Raw genomic sequence first — 19,218 nt, forward strand, 5'->3', positions numbered from 1 at the left:
TTGATTACCAAGCTGGTTTCATTATAAGTGTTTTCCCTGGTGCTCGACTTCACGCTCGTCCCTCACTACGCTTTTGCCTACGTCCCTGATATACAGCTTACCTGCTCTGTCCCGAGTCGATTCTCGTCCTGTGTTCAGTCACACGCCATCTCTCCGCTCGCCCGCGCTTGTCTCCGTCAGCGCTTCGTAACAACTTCAGGTATCTCACAGCATGTGTGCTCCTGACATGAGCAAGTAGAGTCTCCATCACCAATATGGGCAAGCGAGAGGTGGACCCACTGTCTGACCCGCTGTACCTACTGCACATGCTCTAGCGCCAATTTTCACAAGATGACGGCATCCATTTTGACCAAAAAAGGCTTCTAAAGTGCACAGTAGAATAAATGGTCCCATGTTGTCCATTCTTCTATACATTCATCGGTTCAAATGTAATATACATTTTTCTAAATGCTTGTGTAATGCTGTGTTCAATATGCAATTACGTCCTGCAGATGCGACTGTACATTATAATCTGTATAATTGTTCTTCATTATGACAGCTGGGTGCAAGAATGTACTTATTTAACAGTAGTCCCTCTGCAACCTCAAGCTAATGGGATCTACTTCTGTATGTACATGCATCAGAAGTGCCAAAATGTTAGCATACAGAAAGAGAGAGAAAAAATTATTTTACCACAAAAACCTTAATATATGTACTATAAAAATACATTGCACCTTTTAGCAACAGTTAACAATTTCTTACACTCAGATCCAGCCAGACTGTTTGGTAGACAAATTGATCACCTGATTCCATCGAGTTGCACAAATCAACACTATGTTGGTTCTGATGAATGTTAAACCAGTGCCACTCCAGATTTATGCCATGCTATTAGCACCTGATAGTATTTTCGTAAGAATATAGGGGTAACATCATCTAGCTAGCAAATTTGCTTGTATTTTTCAGATGTGCGACGAACAACAGAAAGAAACAAATAAGGCAAAACAAGAACGAAGCTCATGAACTGACAGGTCAAAATTCTCTGAATAGATTTATAGTGAGAGCCATGTTGTTATAAAATTTGACATTAAGTAAACATCTAACATCTACCAGAAGCAAATGTACGCCTTTCACGTCCTATGTCCTTTCCCCATCAATGAATAGGCTTCTCCTATATAAAATACCATTAACTATAAAATAAATGGACTAATGATAAAATCTAATCTTTACAGTACAAGTAGAATAGTCTTGTTGAATTAGGTTAGCTCTTTAATAATTTCTGTCAGATTTCATACCCAATTAGATGTCATTTTCTGTTCCTCATTCTCTTTATCAGATAAGATGTATAACAAGAAGCTTTCAAGGGGTCAAAAATCATAAATGTTATGGTTAAACCATAAATGTTGTCAGCTCTGGTGGATTTACATAGGATAACACCTGGATAACATAAAATGATGAAGCAATAAAAGTGTGTATTTATTTGCTGGGAGCAGCAAGGGGAACAACGTTATTATTCTCTGATTCACAGTCATACAGTTATACTGAATATCTGCACAGCTGTCATTAGCTATGGCTGAATCACATCTATGCCAATATTCAGTATAACTGAACTCTAGCTTATGCGATGTTGCTTAAATGTTTTTTTGTGTACTTTTCCATGAAAAAACACAAGTTTACAAAACTCTTAAACTGACCGCAACATTCTGTTTCAGAAAAAAACATTGAAAACTTATATTCCATGACACAAGGCTTCTCTTACAGACTTCACACCCTTCAGCTGACTAAATAAAACCTGTTTGAGGTCTGTCAGAAGAGGAGCTTTTCTATGACCCTGCAGTTTTTGAAAATGAAGAGCCCTCAGTCTGATTACTGAGCTGAATCTGAGCCTGTTCCTCACCAATTGTTCTATCGATCCATCATTTTATGTTTGACAAAAAAAAAAAAAAACCTATTTCTTTGTGAAGACAAAATGTGTCAGAGTGAACTGAATGTATATGTGTTCCAACTCGCTCAGTTGAGATAATGAAAAAAAAAAAGGAAAGGATAAGGATATATATATAGTCAGCTACTAAATTTTTGGTTCCCTTGATAAAGAAATTTACAGAAGTTTAAAGGGAAAATGTCTGTGGGTAATCTCATTTTGAAATATGAGAGAAATCTAAATAAGAAAACATTCCCCATATCATTACACCAGCCTGGACTGTTGACACAAGGCAGGTTGGGTCCATGGATTCATGCTCTTGGAGCCAAATTCCGATCCTACTATCTGTGTACCATCTCTGACCCTACCATCTTTTGTAGCCCATCTGCCTCAAGGTTTGACATTCTGAGATGCTTTTCTGCTCACCACAAATGTACAGAATGGTAATCTGAGTTACTGTAGCCTTTCTGTCAGCTCGAACCCATCTGGCCATTCTCTGTTCACCTCTATCATCAACAAGGTGTTTATGTCAGCTGAACTGATGCTCATTGGAGGTTTTTTCTTTATTCTGAATAAAATCTGGAGATTGTTGTGTGTGAAAATCCCAGGAGATCAGCAGTTATAGAAATACTCAACCCAGCCCATCTGGCACCAACAATCATGTCACGGTCAAAGTCACTGAGATCACATTTTTTCCTCATTCTGATGTTTGATGTGAACTTTACCTGAAGCTGCTGGCCAGTATCTGCATGATTTTATGCATCACATTGCTGCCACAGGATTTGCTGATTAGATAAGTGCATGAATGAGGACAGTAGGTGTGCAGGTGTGTCCTACATATTGGCACCCCTAAAAGTTCTTATGAACAAAATGTAATATTTAAAAATATAACTACATGCCTGAAAATGCACATATCCTCTTTTAGGGCAATAATTAAGATGATTAAAACAACTAGAGCTCTAATGAATCTGTCGGGAAGAAGATGCCAATGTATGATTCCCCCACACTACATAGATGTAACTGAAAATAGAACTGCATATTGAAAATAGGTTAAGGATCTGAAATGATGTGGGGCTGTTTTTATTCCAAAGCATGTTTTAGGATCAGTGATGATGTGGAGCCTTTTTTTCCTCCAAAGACTTTGTGAGCCTTATTGGGATTCATGGCCACAGTTGTTTTGACATAGCCATCCCAGTTGCATAACATAAATCGGATCGAAAACCTGTGGGCTGAAGGAGAGAGTCAACAATAGGCTGAGCTCCAGGCTCTGGGGAGATTCTTTATTGACAAGTGATCTCAGATTCCTTGCTCTGTTTCCCTCTGAAGCATTATAGTATCTCATTAAGCATTACAGTAGAAGACTCAGTGCTGTTATGTTGAGAAATGTAGGTTGCACAAAAAAACAAAATGCTGACACACAAATTTGACACATATGGTTTGTTAAAAATATTTTTTGATATGGGTTTTTATTTCTTTACAGTAAATTTACTTCAATGAATGATTACATTTTTATCTTATAGTATTCCCTGTGAGATTAAGGTAATTAATGACATACATTTTTTAAATAACCTAAGCTTTACCAAGAGTGCCAATAATTCTTGAGCTGACTATAATTGTTCCTAAGTGAACTAAACATGGTTCATTTTAAGTATCCATACAACATAGTGTTTTCAGTTAATATGCATGTTCTGTCCCCTAAGAGAAATGGGGATTGTGCTGTTGAATAACTTAAAGGAAATTAGAAAATAAAATGGCATATTGACTGTAGCACCGAAGTGGGGGTTGTTATAGGAGGACGATTTGTTGTGTTACAAATTAGTTTGCTGGGCATTTCTCAATACTTTCTTTTAAAAGAAAATGAATCACAATGAAAATAACATAATAGATTATACAGCTATGGACAGGTTACAAATTAAAGGGAAACTGGCATGGTTTAGATCCACTACTCCCCTTAGGAAAGGGTCACTAAAAATCAGCAGTCACTGCAAATCAGTCAAGTTATTCTGAAAGATCTGTTTCCTATGATTGACCATTTCTATCCTGATTGGATGACCCTGCCCCCATTCACAGGGCATTAGAGCCCACTTAATGGTTTAATGAGTATCTCCATGCATCCAACCATTTTTTATACCGCATATCCTACACAGGGTCCTGTGGGAGCATGCAGCCTATCCCAGGGGACTTGGGTCACAAAGCGGGGTCACCCTGGACGGGTTGCCAACCCGTCACACACACACACTCACACACCCATTCATACACTACGGACAATTTAGAGATGCCAATGAGCCTACAATGCATGTCTTTGGACTGGGGAGAGGAAACCGGAGTACTTGGAGGAAATCCCTGAAGCACGGGGAATATAAACAAACTCTGCACACACAGGGTGGAGGTGGGAATTGAACTTAATGATTATGTAAATAATGGAAATCACATTCATCAGATCTCAGCCCATTTGAAAACCTGTAGGAGATTTTGGATGGACACATTAGGTAGTGCAAACACCAATGGATCGAATGTTCTTAGGAAGAACAGTGTTCATTCCTTGAGTACAGTTCAAGAGACGTATAATCTGGGCCAAGACATACCGAAGCTGTTCTGGCAGCTCATGAAAGCCCAAGACCTTCATCTTGGCTTTTAATTTGTCAGCCTCTGTATATGATGTATTTTTCATTGCATGCAGCAAGTGAATAATATGACTAATAATATTTGCAGTACAAAAAGAATAGTCGTGTTGGATTAACTTTTTGTCAGATATATGATGTTTTATTTGTATTCCCACTAGATGTAATTCTATGAACCATATTTATTTTTTTAAAAACCCAGTCAGCTCACATTAGGAATAGTAAAACTTAACTTCAAATACATTTACCAGCCACTTTGATAGTGTCAAGTCAACACCAGATTGCATTTACGGCATTTGGCAGACACCCTTATCCAGAGCAATGTATTTTTATTTAATTTATACATCTGAGCAGTTGAGGGTTAAGGGCCTTGTTCAAGGGCACAACAGTGGCAGCTTGGAACTCATGACCATCTGAGCAGTAGCCCAATGTCTTAACCACTGAGCTACCACTGCCCACAACTGAGTGTTAAACTTCACTCCTCAGAACACCACGTGGCCTACAAATATGGCCACCAAGGACTACAACACCCAACCACCACAGAGACTATCAGGTTCATGTTCATCGTCTTACTCATCACAAACCTGTGTACAATTACTGTCGTACTATTTAAGGATTCAACATGCACGCACACACTCTCTATTTGTGAACGCACACTCTGTGTCCTAGCTACTAGTCTATACAAAGACTTTTATTCTATTAAATTGTTACCTGGTTTTGTTCATGTTCAACTTTATCTAGTTCATGTTGTTTGTTGATTACCTGACCATTGCCATTGCCTCTTGATTTGGATCTGAGTTCAACTTTATCAATAATGCTTCCTTACCTTGCACTTGCAACCGTTCCTACCACCTGACAAATATGAGCATCCGTACCCCTGCAATTATATTTATATTACATTAATATTTATGGCATTTGGCAGATGCCCTGATCCAGATCGTGTTACATTCATCACATTTATACATGTGAGCAGTTGAGGGTTAAGGGCCTTGCTCAAGGGCTCAGCAGTGGCAGCTTAGAGGTGCTGGGATTTTAACTCACGACCTTCCAGTCAGAAGTCCAATGTGCACTGAGCCACCACTGGACTAATTATCCTATTTTCCATTCTTCAACAGTCCAGTTTCTCTGAGCTTGTGTCCACTGCATCATCAGATTCCTGTTCGTGGCTGACATTTTTTAGTTACAGTTACATATACACACACACACACACACACACACACACACACACACACATATATATATATATATATATGTATATATATATATATATATATATATATAACTTTTTTAGACACTCAAAGCGCTTCACATGGAATGGGTTGAGAGGGGGTCTCCTCAACCACCACTAGTGTGTAGCATTCACCTGGATGATGCAACAGCAGCCATAGTGCGCCAGAACGCCCACCACACAACAGCTGTTGGTGGAGAGGAGAGAGTAATGTTGCCAATTCAGAGATGGGGATTATTATCAGGAGTAGAACCTGACAGGAGTAGAACCCATCTGCCTCAAGACCCTTTTCTGCTCACCATGGTTGTAATGAGTGGTTATTTGGGTTACCATAGCCTTCTTGTTAGCTCAAACCAGTATGGTTGTCCTCCTCTGACCTCTCTCATGAAAAAGCCATTTCCACCTGCAGACATGCCTCTTACTAGATTTTTTTTTCAATACCAATACTGTAGAGCTTGAAAATACGGTCAAAGTCACTGAAATCACATTTTCCCCCATTCTGATGATTGATGCGAACATTAACTGAAGGTCTCGACCTGTATCTGCATGATTTTATGCATTGTGTTAGTGTCATAATTGCATGAATGAGCAATTTCATATAAAATGTAAAAAATTTTATTGTTATTCAGTTGTCTAAGCAAACTCATTCTGCTTCAATTTAGTAAGAGACTAATTCAAGAGTTTGTACAGATACAGCTGTGGCAGGTAGAACAGCATGTCAAGTAATATGAAAGCAGAAATTATGGCATGATATCATGAACAGACCAGCTTCTGTCTAACACAGATTTCACTATGCTATACCAATTCTTCCAGATAATGCCCAAATTTTTATTTTACTGATAAGCTACACTAACTCTAACCTCATGGGCATACTGTGTACAGAACAGCAAAGGAAAACTGATTTGGCAAGCGCACCACCATACATAAGTCATCATGGACCATGAACCATATTCTTTTGATTCTGTAATTCCGTGGCCAACAGTACTGCCAAACAGAGGCTGAATTAACCACAGCGGATGATTTATTTGAAGCTACCTGAACTTTGTGCAGATCAGAGCTGAGTTCAGTCAGTTGGAGTTTTATGATTTGCATCGATCAGTGCTGGCAAGCTAGTGTAATTGAATCGAGTTTACATTAATCTAGAACTGGACTGATTAGAAGAAGGGCAGAATTGGCAGAAATAGTGTAATTGGCAATGGACTGTGTGCTTCACACCACAAATCTACACTTGATTCATTTGGTGTCAAGTGTGCAGCCTATTTGTGTTCCATCTGAACTACCCCAGCTTTCAAGTAGAATAATACTGACAAGCATTGGACTGACTCCAGTGCTAGCAAAAGTGGAGAGTTTAAAGCACAGGTTTATTCCCATCCTATGTTCATCCCCTCCCTTCAATATCATTCTCTCCAAACTTCTCTCCAATGTATATCCTTCTGAAGACGATGCGCAGCAACAGCACTATTCTTCCATGCAGTCAGGTATACACCTGGTTGTAGATCAAGAAACTTGCAATATGAATTGTGTGCACAACTGTTTGGTTGATCTGCATTCCATCGAGACAAAAGGACTAACTGAACTCCATGGGCATGTCAGTCACTTGAATGAAAAATTCATTGAGCGATTCTAGATATAGAAAAGCAATCACACTGGTCAAAGAGTGTGAAATGCAGTACACAACCAGCATTTATTTTCAGAAATGACATACAGAAATCATTACATACTGAAAAGCAAAACCTTCATTCCATTGCTCTAATGTAGAATTTAGTAAATGCGGACTCAGAAGTGAATGTAATTTCACTTTCATCAGTGCAGTGCAGTAGTGCTACATTGTAATGCAACCACTGTCCTATCACAGGCTTAATCCAATTTTGGGGTCGTTGTTGCAAATCATTTTTCAGGCTCTGCCATCAATTATAAAGGAACACCCCCCTTCCTCTCTCTCTCTCTCTCTCCAGGCATGATGACATAAGGTGTATTTGTTTTGATTGCCTACTATTACAGGATTGTCAAGGTGACTCACATCAGTTCAGGGACACTGTTTGCAATCTCTGCCCTGACTCAGTAATGCTGAGTTGTTTGCTTATTTGCTTTCCTTTTAATCTTGTAAGCAATAAGTTAAATTCTTCACTATAACATTAGTTTCAAAATTATTGGAACCACATTATTTGATGTAGATGGATCTTGTCAGCAAGATCTAGCATAGTCAGCATAGTTTTTGAGAGGGAGGAGGAAAGCAGAGAACATGCAAAACCTAGCACAGATGGTAACCAAAGCTCAGAGGTGAACCCTGGATCCTGCAGCTATGAGGCACCAGCACTTCCTGCTGCACAGTACTTCCACAGAGGTTCTCAGGATTGACAAAGAGACAATGCAATTGCAAACACACTGCTCTGCAATCATTGCTGTGTTGACATGTGCAAATTATGTTTGAACAATGTTGCATGCAGCTTGTTTGCTAATTAGGAAGATGTTGGCATAACGCCTTTGTTTTTTTTTGTTTTTTAATTGTGTGCTCTTTTCAGCCATCAGTGAGTACAATGTGTGAGTTATTGTTTAACTGGGTAACACACAGCTGACTGGAGTCAGTACTGGAATATTAAGAAAATGCATGAACAGTAACGAAAAACAACCTTGTGCTGATGTCTTTCCCAATTAGCCAATGAATCACAGATGACACAGTTGAGTTGCAATTTGTGCATGCAGTGTCACTGCTGGCATGATGTTTACATGCTATTAGAGTAGTCTATGATTTTGAAATTCACCAGCCACAAAAAGTACAATCTTTTTTTTTTTGTTTTGGTTTTTTTGTCCTTTGTCACCCTTTTCCTCACTGTGTGGTTTGGCAGTGTGTTCATGCATCCTATTCATGGCAACTTTTATATACAGTGGGGTCCAAAAGTCTGAGACCACTTTGAAAATCTATGCTTTTATTTATTTATTTTATTGGAAATAATTGGAAAGCTTGAGAATTTTAAACATTTTAAAAGAAAACAAAAGGAAATGTGCAGAAACATTTTCACTAGTGGTGTTAGATTTTTGGATCCCACTGTACACCACCCAAGTATATTGTTTTTAAGCCATTATGGCACAAAGGCAGTGTAAACTGTGCCATAATGTTGGGAAAATAAAATAAAATAATATTTTTTAAACTAATTGGTATTATTAATAAATGGACTAAACAAAATAAAAGAAAATAATTGATTATGTTTACATATTACCTCATTAAAGACATTGTAAGAACTATCATGATGAGATATTTTACACCACGGTGACAATAAAATGTGCTTGGCATACTCTAATGTAATTTTCTTTGTGTTCCACTGAGGGTATTAGTTGATGAGTGAAGGGCCGTAGAGCCAGGACCATGAGATGCTTTGCGATAAAAACAAATGTCACAAATATGTAGTTCTTCAGGGCAGACTATCCCCTCAGTAGTTGGCAAATGATTGTGAGGCACATTTAGCCTGAAGAGTAAGAGTACAGATGAGCTCTCTTCTTTGCATTCTCCAAGAGTAACTGGAAGAATAATAGCTGCTCTACATGTTTTGACAGAAGGCAACCCTGAGATTATATGTTGCTATTTCCTTGAACTACACGTTCAGTGTCTCCATGATCGAATATTAGAGTCGGTTAGCACCAGGCTGATTGATGAGTTTGAACTGTAGGTCTGGAGAGAAGTTTGTCAATATGACAATCTGTAACTCAGAAGAGTAATGAATAATTGTGGACAGTGTAGTGATCACGCTGAGCTTCTTGCTGTGCACTTAAAACAGATGTAAAAAGGAAAATTGCTACACAGTGTAACAACTGGATTGTGATTGTGGAGCAAATAATAATAATTTGAGGTCATTCAAGCTAGTATTTGTAAAAAACGAGAAAAAAAAAAGAACAGCACACCAAAAATTCTTGTGAGATAAATGAGACATTCACAAACAAGTGTGGCTAGATGGAGAAAATACAGAATGCATAGTACTAGAATAGGTTTATTTGTTAAGGATAAATATTTAATATATTTATGACTACGGATCAGCTTATGTGTACCTAAAATGTCAGATTTGTAGATGTACATCTTGTTCTATTTTCTTATCATGATGCTACAAGGGGATTTGAGGGAGGGAAGGAGAGGCCAACAGGGAGTGCTCACCCTGTGGTCTGTGTGGGTCCTAATGTGCCAGTATAGTGACCGTCTTTTGGATGAGACATTAAAGCACTGTCTTTTGGATGAGACATTAAACTGAGGTCCTGACTCTCTGTGGTCATTAAAAATTCCAGCATACTTCTCTTAAAAGTTTTTAAGCGTTTTTAAAAGATTAAAAGAGGTGCCCTGGCAAAATTCCCCCATGGGCCCTTATCTATCATGGCCCCCTAATAATCTCCATTCCGGAACTGGCTACATCACTCTCCTCTCCTCTCCACCAATAGCTGGTGTGTGGTGGGTGGTCTGGTGCACTATAGCTGCCATCACATTTTCCAGGTGGATGCTACACACTGGTGATAGTTGAGGAGATCCCCCCCCATACAATGTAAAGTGCTTTGAGTGCTTAGAAAAGCACTATATAAATCTAAGAAATTAAAGTTGAGGGTCATCCCTATAGCAGTGGTATTAGAATCCATGTGAGGATATGACCTCACCAAGAGATCGAGCATAGAGGGAGAACAGAAGAGGACCAAGTACTGAGCCTTGTGGGACACCAGTGGAGAGTCTGCAGGGAGCAGATGTGGTCACCTACACGTCACCTGGTAAGAGCAACCTTCAGGCGCAGACTGGCCATTGGGAAGTTCAGGAATTGGACTGCTTGACAGCAAATTCCCGTGCTGCTTTTTGTTGCCAGGTCACCCCTGGTGACCTTCCGGGTAGGAAAAAAAACCACTGCCATGCTGCACCATGAATTCCGAGCCTCATGAGGGTGGTCAAGAAAGTCTTGTGGTTGAATGTTTCAAATGCTGCTGAAAGAAATTACATTTGAACATGAGTCTTAATGTGACTGGTTAATTCTGAGCACAGTCACATGCCCCATTATAAAAGAATATGCACACTTGAGCAACCAGGTGATTGTTATACATTTACAGAGTTTTGCAGACGCCATTATCCAGAGTGACTTACATTAATCTTATTTATACAACTGAGCAGTTGAGGGTTAAGGGCCTTGCTGAAGGGCACAGCAGTGGCAGCTTGGCAGTGTGTCACAATTGGAGAGGCAGAGACGGATACAAGTACAGATAGCTTTAATACAAACACAACCAAACACAAAACAGGAACAGAACTAGTGGCAAAAACACTAAGGCTAGGAATTAACATAAAACAAAGACCATAAACACAGGAGCAGAGACAATGGTAAAGAAAGACAAGGAGAGCAGCACAAACTGTTGCTAATATACACACATAAGTGCTTGTTAACATGTACATAATTCAGGTGTTCATATGACCATGATGTGCAGTGGCTGCTGGTAATTGTAGTCCAGAGCTCCTTCTCTGATATTGCATGACACAATGCTGGGATTTGAACTCACAATCTTTCAATTAGCAGTCCAACTGCTTAAGCACTGAACTACTACAGTTTTGTTGGCTAAGATTTTTCTTTTTCCTTTTTTCCCCAATACATTTCTATTTGTTTTCATTAGAATTTTGTTGCTAAATTACATAAAAGGTGGGGGAAGATCTGGCACGATTTATCTTAGTTAAAAAAAAATTCATCACAAAAACCTCCAGTTTTAAAAGGGGTGTGTAGACTTTTAATATCCACATACATATCAAGCAGTCTGTACAGGTGATTTTTGCGATTGTTGCAGCCAAAAATGCTTGCTTTTGCTGTGGCTTTATTTATTTATTTATTTATTTATTTATTCAAAATTTGCGATGCAGTTTGCTAAATTTTTTGTGCTTTTTTGTGGAACGCTACTTGAATTGGTTAACTGAAGTAAAGTTGCAATTTTTAATTGCATAAAATTGTTTTACACAGTCTTTCACAGTGACCTTTGTTGGTAAATGAGACCTTTTAGCTGTACTTTAGCTGTTTGACACATCTGAATCAAAGAGGGATTTGGCTGTATGTTTGTTGTGATGATGTCACATGATGCGTCTTGGCCCAAATCTGCAGAAAATCTGTGGTAATTTTGGCTGTCCATGTGGGGCCATCCTCAACAGTAGTGCTGATTTCTAATTAATTAACTCCAACCAGAAGTAGGGCATTAGAATGATCAGGCTGGTCCGGAGAGCAGAAGGGGTCAGGTTGACTGGTATATCAATCAACAGTGTATTATGAGCCAATAGAAGTGCACAAGAAGTAGGCAAAACATAATCATACTTGTGTTGAGGTCTAGCTTATGTTTATGAAATACTACTACTTCTACTACATCTACTACTACTACTACTACTATTAATAATAATAATAATAATAATAATAATAATAATAACAACTAGAAGAAGAAAAAGTAGTCATGTTTTTCTAAGGCGAATATTATGATGAAATCCCAAAAAAAAGGTAATAATCCATGTTTAATGTCACTTCTATCCGTTTCAGCTACTTCATAATTACTAAGGGATTTGTACAGGATTTATCCTGTTTAAGTTGTGACATTTAAGTATTCTCTGTCCAAACAGAAGCCTCACTGTACCCAAAGGCACTGTACAGCCCTTATATCTGTGCTGGTGGAAAAAAGAAAGTACAGCATAAAGAGCAGATCTGGTTTCAACCAGACATATTAACCAGACGTCAGGATAAAAACATGGATCTCCAGAAAATGGTAGCAGTGATTAATGTAAATCCAAATTTTGTCACAGAAAAATACTCAAGATCAAGTGAGGTGACTAGAGAACCACATGCAGTGTGTGCAGTAATTGATTTGTTTGCGATGCATTGAATAAAATCTGTGAATTAATATAAAATTAAATTAAATTAAATTAAAATTTTAAAAACAATCATGTGATTGATCCAATGCACATGTTTTGATTCTTACTGCAGTTCATATTTCCGAGCATAAAGGATCCTAGGTTTTCTCTTTCAGAGCCACATTTCACTACTAGTAATAGTTTGAGCTGCCTCTGAAGTGCTCCTAAATGCTCTCGACTTTCCTGTGAAAAGTGATTTAGACAAAATTGATGATGTATGATGGTGACAGAAAAAAAAGCCCCACAGAAAAATTGCTCAATTATACACCAATTTGCACTGAATGCATTGCAGAAACATTTTCACTCATCTGTACTGAGCAGCATTAAGAGGTAAATGTACTGAAGTACTTCCATTTAAGTATTGCTTAAATCCACAGATCCTACAATCATGGAATGATGGATAGCTTCGGAAAGGCATTTAAAATTTAGTTGCTCTGATTCACATCGCCTTCACTGTGTCTTTCCTGGGAACAGAAAGAAAAGTGTGCGATTCTGCAGGATGATTAAATAGCCAGTATAGTGACAGCTGGTGTAAAGCCCTGCACTTTATATTTGCGTATGCCATAACATCATGATTGTAGTTTTGTGTAAATAAATCCATGAAGCGCCCACGAGTGTCTCAGTAGAAAAGCGTTTGCCCTAGAACACTTAGAGGAGACATTTTATTCCAGACACCACTGTAATTAACTAACAGCATAAAACCATTACAGACTACGGTTTCAAAAATTGATTGGGTGATACAGCTGTGATCTTATCATAGCATTTCCAGGTACATAACTAGACACACCTTATCTCACCTCATCTCAACCATTCATCATTTGCTTGAAGGCAGGATGATGTAGGATTTTGATGTACTGCACATTAGACTAGTCAGTGCACCTCTTTATGCCATGAGATGTGGGCACTTCCTTACCTTTTGCTCACCAGTTATTCAAAATCAAACTGGTGTCAGGCCCATAATGCTCAATTAGAAGGATGGGGACTAAATGGTGTTGAATAACATGTGTAAATAGCATAAAGTTCCTGGAAATTAGATTTATTGGCAGTCTTCAAGATAATGGGAAATATGATTCTATAAAATGCACATTACACATAATTCATATTTTACCGTCCAACAGTTGGAAAGACCATTTAGGTATCTCCTACAGGGTATAATAAAGGTACATCTTATCAAAGAAAAATCATCCAAGGAAGATTTTTTGTTTAAATAATTAAATAAAATATTTTAAATAAAATATATATATTTTACAACACACATGTGAACCTTACACAACAGTTAGCTAATTAATTTGATCCACTAATTTGATTGGTCATGCAGTCTTCCAAGAACATTATATTCTATATTTCCTACAACCACACTGGGACATTTCACTGTGTGTATCACTCTACTCAACTTCCTACTTCAAACCACTTAGTACAGTACAGTTAGTGACACCATCAGTGGACATGGCAAAGAATACATTTCAAGATTATAATTTTTGACTTAAAATATGAAAACTTGTCAGATAAAGATGAAAAGGAAGACAGGAAACCAATTTTACTGGAAGCACCTTTAACAGGAATGTACAAATCAACGTGAGCTAGCTAGCTAACCAGCCAATATGGTATAAAGTGAGTGTGGCTTCTTCTGGATCTATTTTTGTTTGCGGAGCAAAACTAAACATTGAACATTTGGCCATATTGTGTCTGAAATGTCACTTACGCTATATCAATTTCTTGTTTATAGAATGTGTTTTGTTGCAAGAGTGTGGTTATACTTTATCAGCACAGCTGATGACCTTGAAATGTTTTACATGATTAAATTCCTTTACAATGTTCACCACTGTTGTTAGATATAACAAGAAGAGAGGCTCAATGCTGTTATTTTATCAGGGAAGGCTTCACCAAATATGTTTAATCTCTTGCTGCATGCCTAATTTTTTTTTCTATGATTTATTAAGGGTGGCAATAATTTTGAGTCAGCTTTCTTCATTATAATTATTTGCTTCTATGTTTAATGCTTTGCTTGCAGCCTAGTTATGCCATATCTGCATTGTTGTTTTACTGGTGAATCCATTACAAAAATGAATGAACGAATCTAAGCCACTGAATTATTGACAGCTACGTTTAAAAACATACTGTCTGGAAGAAATGTGTGGTGGAATGAACGTAAAGTGAGGCAACAGCTCATGCCAGTGGGAACCTTCAAGACAGAACAAAAGTCAGCACATTGAGTTATCTGCAAACAGTAAACCTAATAACACAGAATACAAGAAAAGGCAAATAAAAAATAGTGGTGACAAATTGTCACATTGTCTTTCCATAATAAATGGCTTGATTGAAATGCCAGAAGAAGAAAAAAGATTTCTTTTCCCTGAAACCAGAAGAGTACATTTAAAACATGTCACATCAATTATACGACTAGCTGCATGTTTCTTTGCTCTTTTTTCTTTTTTGATATAAATAATGCAAGAGATAATAAATCCTTTACACATTCACCAATTTTCAAGTTCATCCTAGTACTGTGAAATGTACACAAAATGATAAAAATACTTAATTATTTAAGCTTTTTTTTTTATCTGCACTGTCATATTTTTATACTGTCATAATAACAAGTGATACAATACTGTAAAAATAATGGTACGTGTATTTTGATTTGAACTCAAAGTGGGTGTGGCCTAAACTGAGCGTTGACTCTGACAGTTCCTCAGCTACATCACTTAACTAGAGATGTGTGGCACTGTTTTTTAATCACACATTATTTATAGGGGTCCAAGCATGCTGTGCTGGAACATTATTGTTTTACTAAGATTTTTCTTATTACAAACCCAATTCCAAAAAAGTTGGGACAGTATGGAAAATGGTAATAAAAACAAAGAGGAATGATTTGAAAATGTACTTTGACTTGTATTTAAAATAAAAAATGTATAAAGACAAGGTATTTGATGTTTTACCTAATCAACTGCATAGTTTTTTGAAGATAAATGTTTATTTTGAAATTGATGTATGTAACATGTTCCAAAATAGTTGGGACAGTGGCAATTTAGGACTAATAGCTGTGACGATACGAAGTTGGATACGGATGCAAGTAGGGATTTTTAAACATTTAATAACAAACAAACAAAATACAAAAGACTCTACAACTAGGATACAAAACACTGCGGCAAAGACTAAACACGGCAGCAGAGACAGAAGCATAGTAAGACAACGTGAGACAAGAAAGCAGTGCAAACAGTGGCTATATATAAGAGTGGAAGAGAATTCAGGTGCAGGTTGTCATGTGACTGATGAGTATGGTGCAGTGGCTGCTGGGAACTGAAGTCCAGAGTTCCCTTCCCTGATACATGACAATAGCGAAGTGACAAGTTGAAATAAGAAGGTGATGTGAAACAGGTGAGGCAATCATCTAATCATGGTATATAAGGAACCTCCAAAAAAGGCCTAGTCCTTCAAGAGCAAGGATGGGTCGAGGCTCAGCAATCTGGCAACAGCTGCATTAGCGAATAAGCCAACACTTTGAGAACAACATTCCCCAAAGACAAATTGGCCAGTTTTGGGGCATTTCACCTTCTACAGTGCAGAACATTATTAAAAGATTCAAGGAATCCAATGCAAATCTGTGGTGCATTATAAAGCACAAAATAAGGCAATGAAGGCCCCGCACAGTTGTGCAGCTGAAGAAATGCATAATGGGGGAAAGTTCTGCTTGCTAACCTTAACCAACTGGTGTCTTCAGTGCCCAACTGCTTAATACGTGTTATTAAAAGAAAATGTGATGTTACACAGTGGTAAACAGTCTACTTTTTTCTGATTTGAAATGGGTGTATATTTTCATAATAAAATTAAATTTACGAAGTAAAACATCAAATAATGTGTTAATAATGTGTTTTCAATATAATCCAGGGTGAATTGAATTTTCAAGTGACTCTTTTTGTTTGTTTGTTTTTTGCATTTTCTGTACTGTCCCAACTTTTTCGGAAATGGGATCGTATTATTATGATTATCTGCTGAAAAGAAATTATACAGACCAAATCGTTCTAAGAGAGCATGTAGCTTTGTAAATAAAGTGTACACTGATTATTTTTAGCTTGATTCTTTTACTTAAACCATGCAAAATTACCATTTAGAGCATTTAACTTGCAGCGCCAGTTGATTCTCAGCAGGCAGAGCTGGTTTACTCAGATAGCTCAGACTGGTCATATGGATTTGAACCAAACTTGAAAGACTTCTGAAGGTTCTGAGGACAGCTGCAAAGGTTAGGATGTGGTCATTGATAAGGGGTGGAGTTAAGGTCATTGATAAGGGCTGAAGACAAATATCTGTTTCTCAGAAACCAATTCAGATTAAATTTGGTACACTGCATCATTCTGCTAATCTATAACTGGATTTTTTATGTTTTTGTTTTCTTAAAAACATGGCCACCTTCATTCAATTAGTTTTCAGACAACTAGCATTAAGCTATCATCACAAAATGGGATGTATGTTTATCTATGGTCTCTTTATTGTTCAATGTAACTTGGCAATAACTGGCCACTGAGGGTGCTGTTTGCAAAGAGTGCTTGGACCCAGTGGATTGCTGCTTGTGGCTATTTTTTATTTATTTATTGCTTGAATCTGTCTGTAATATTTTCTGATGAATTAAGTTGGTTCTAGTTTCCAAAACATAAACAAACTAGTAGCTTAATTTAGACCCTGACCAAGCAGTTACTACAGTCTTTCTTTGTACAGCATATTTCATATCTGACTGCTCATTCATGCCTGCATGAAAATAAAAACCTCCACTACTTGCAAAAGTTTTTAGTCCCAATGCGCATGTTTAGTCCACCAGATGCCCTGTGAAAACTTTCCAGCAAACCTCCTATTCATATCTGCAATTGTATCCTTTTAGAACACATTATTTGTTCAATCCAAATAATGTATTCATATTTGGTTACATCCCTAGTACTGTTATAGCCTTCAGTTTAGATTAAATCCAATGAAAATGTACATAAATCCTTCTTTATAATTCACTGTTATCACAGTACACCCATTACACCAACCCAGATACATGGTGGGCATGTTATTTTCTGATTGCTACTGCATGATAGCTACTGAATTACAGTATTGTAAAGCCATATATACAGTAAATATTAACAATATACTTTGTTGTATTGTTGTTGTAATATATTCTGTGTATTTGTTTTGTCCAGATATACCAAGATGAAAACTGCCACAAATATCTACATTTTCAATCTGGCTTTGGCTGATGCCTTGGCCACCAGCACACTTCCCTTCCAGAGTGCTAAATACCTAATGAACACCTGGCCTTTTGGCGAGCCCCTGTGCAAGCTTGTCATAGCCATTGACTACTACAACATGTTCACTAGCATCTTCACCCTGACCATGATGAGCGTTGATCGTTACATCGCTGTGTGCCACCCAGTCAGGGCACTCGAGTTCCGGACTCCCGTCAAGGCTAAGTTAATCAACGTGTGCATTTGGATTCTCTCATCTGCCATTGGAGTGCCCATAATGGTCATGGCAGTTACCAAGGTGACAGACCAAGGTGAATGACAATGTGTTCCTTCAAATAAATTACATGTAACAAATTGTTATGTAAATTATGTATAGTGTACCAAACCCAGCAAAAGCATTGATGTTGTTCTAACACAGCTGAATTTTAAAAATATTTCCTAACAGGAAAAACGGTCTGTACTCTGAAGTTTCCTGATCCTGATTGGTACTGGGACACAGTCACAAAAATCTGTGTCTTCATCTTCGCTTTTGTAGTGCCAGTCCTCGTCATCACAATCTGCTACGGGTTGATGATCCTTCGCCTGCGCAGTGTTCGGCTTCTTTCTGGTTCCAAGGAGAAGGACAGGAATATGCGTCGCATCACTCGCATGGTGCTAGTGGTGGTGGCGGCATTTATCATCTGCTGGACACCGATTCACATCTTCATTATTATCAAAACTCTGGTGGAGATTGATCAGAGGAATCCCTTTGTCATCGCCAGCTGGCACCTGTGCATTGCCCTTGGTTACACCAACAGCAGTCTCAACCCAATTCTTTATGCCTTCCTAGATGAGAATTTCAAGAGGTGCTTCAGGGAGTTCTGCCTACCATTCCGTACCAGAATGGAACAGAACACCCTTTCCAGAGGCAGGAATACCAACCGGGAACCAATATCAGTTTGTACGCCATCCCAGACAGGAAGGACTCCACTATGACTAGGCCTGGAACGGATCCCACCAGGATCCCGCTCACGATTCCAACAAGACCTGCAATCTGAGGTCACCCAGATTTCCACCACTGAATTCTAGAATTGAACATTTTTCAAAGGAGGAATGCCAATTAATTAGTATAACAGAGTGAAACCAATCTCTAAATAAATATTTATGAACATTATTGCAATAGTCATGAATTAAAAGACTGTATCTTCTCACTGTATCCTCATAGGCAGCGAATGCATGTCAGAAGATATGAGGTAAATGACTTCGATCAGTTATAGACAAGTCAAATCAGTGGGTTGCCTATGCCATAAAACACAGATCAATTGATTTTTTTTTTTTCTCGGTCAGGAATGGACTTCTTCCTGAGGCCAACACAAAAATCAACATCTTGC

General features: G+C 38.0%; 1 protein-coding gene across 2 annotated transcripts in view; it reads left to right on the plus strand.

Annotated features, from left to right (window-relative positions):
• Window positions 1-18,879, plus strand: part of oprd1a (opioid receptor, delta 1a) — a 32,055-nt gene extending 13,176 nt beyond the window's left edge. The window contains exons 2-4 of one of the 2 annotated variants that reach the window (XM_053638480.1): window positions 13,501-13,508; window positions 17,804-18,159; window positions 18,294-18,879. In XM_053638480.1, coding sequence (XP_053494455.1) covers window positions 13,501-13,508; window positions 17,804-18,159; window positions 18,294-18,823 — 894 coding nt within the window. In that variant the 3' untranslated portion in view covers window positions 18,824-18,879. The remainder of the gene's footprint in view (window positions 1-13,500; window positions 13,509-17,803; window positions 18,160-18,293) is intronic. The other variant, XM_053638479.1, reaches the window with a different exon arrangement.
• Window positions 18,880-19,218: the final 339 nt, after the last annotated feature.

The sequence above is a fragment of the Ictalurus furcatus genome, chromosome 12 (assembly GCF_023375685.1).
Source record: "Ictalurus furcatus strain D&B chromosome 12, Billie_1.0, whole genome shotgun sequence".
Lineage (NCBI taxonomy): Eukaryota > Metazoa > Chordata > Actinopteri > Siluriformes > Ictaluridae > Ictalurus > Ictalurus furcatus.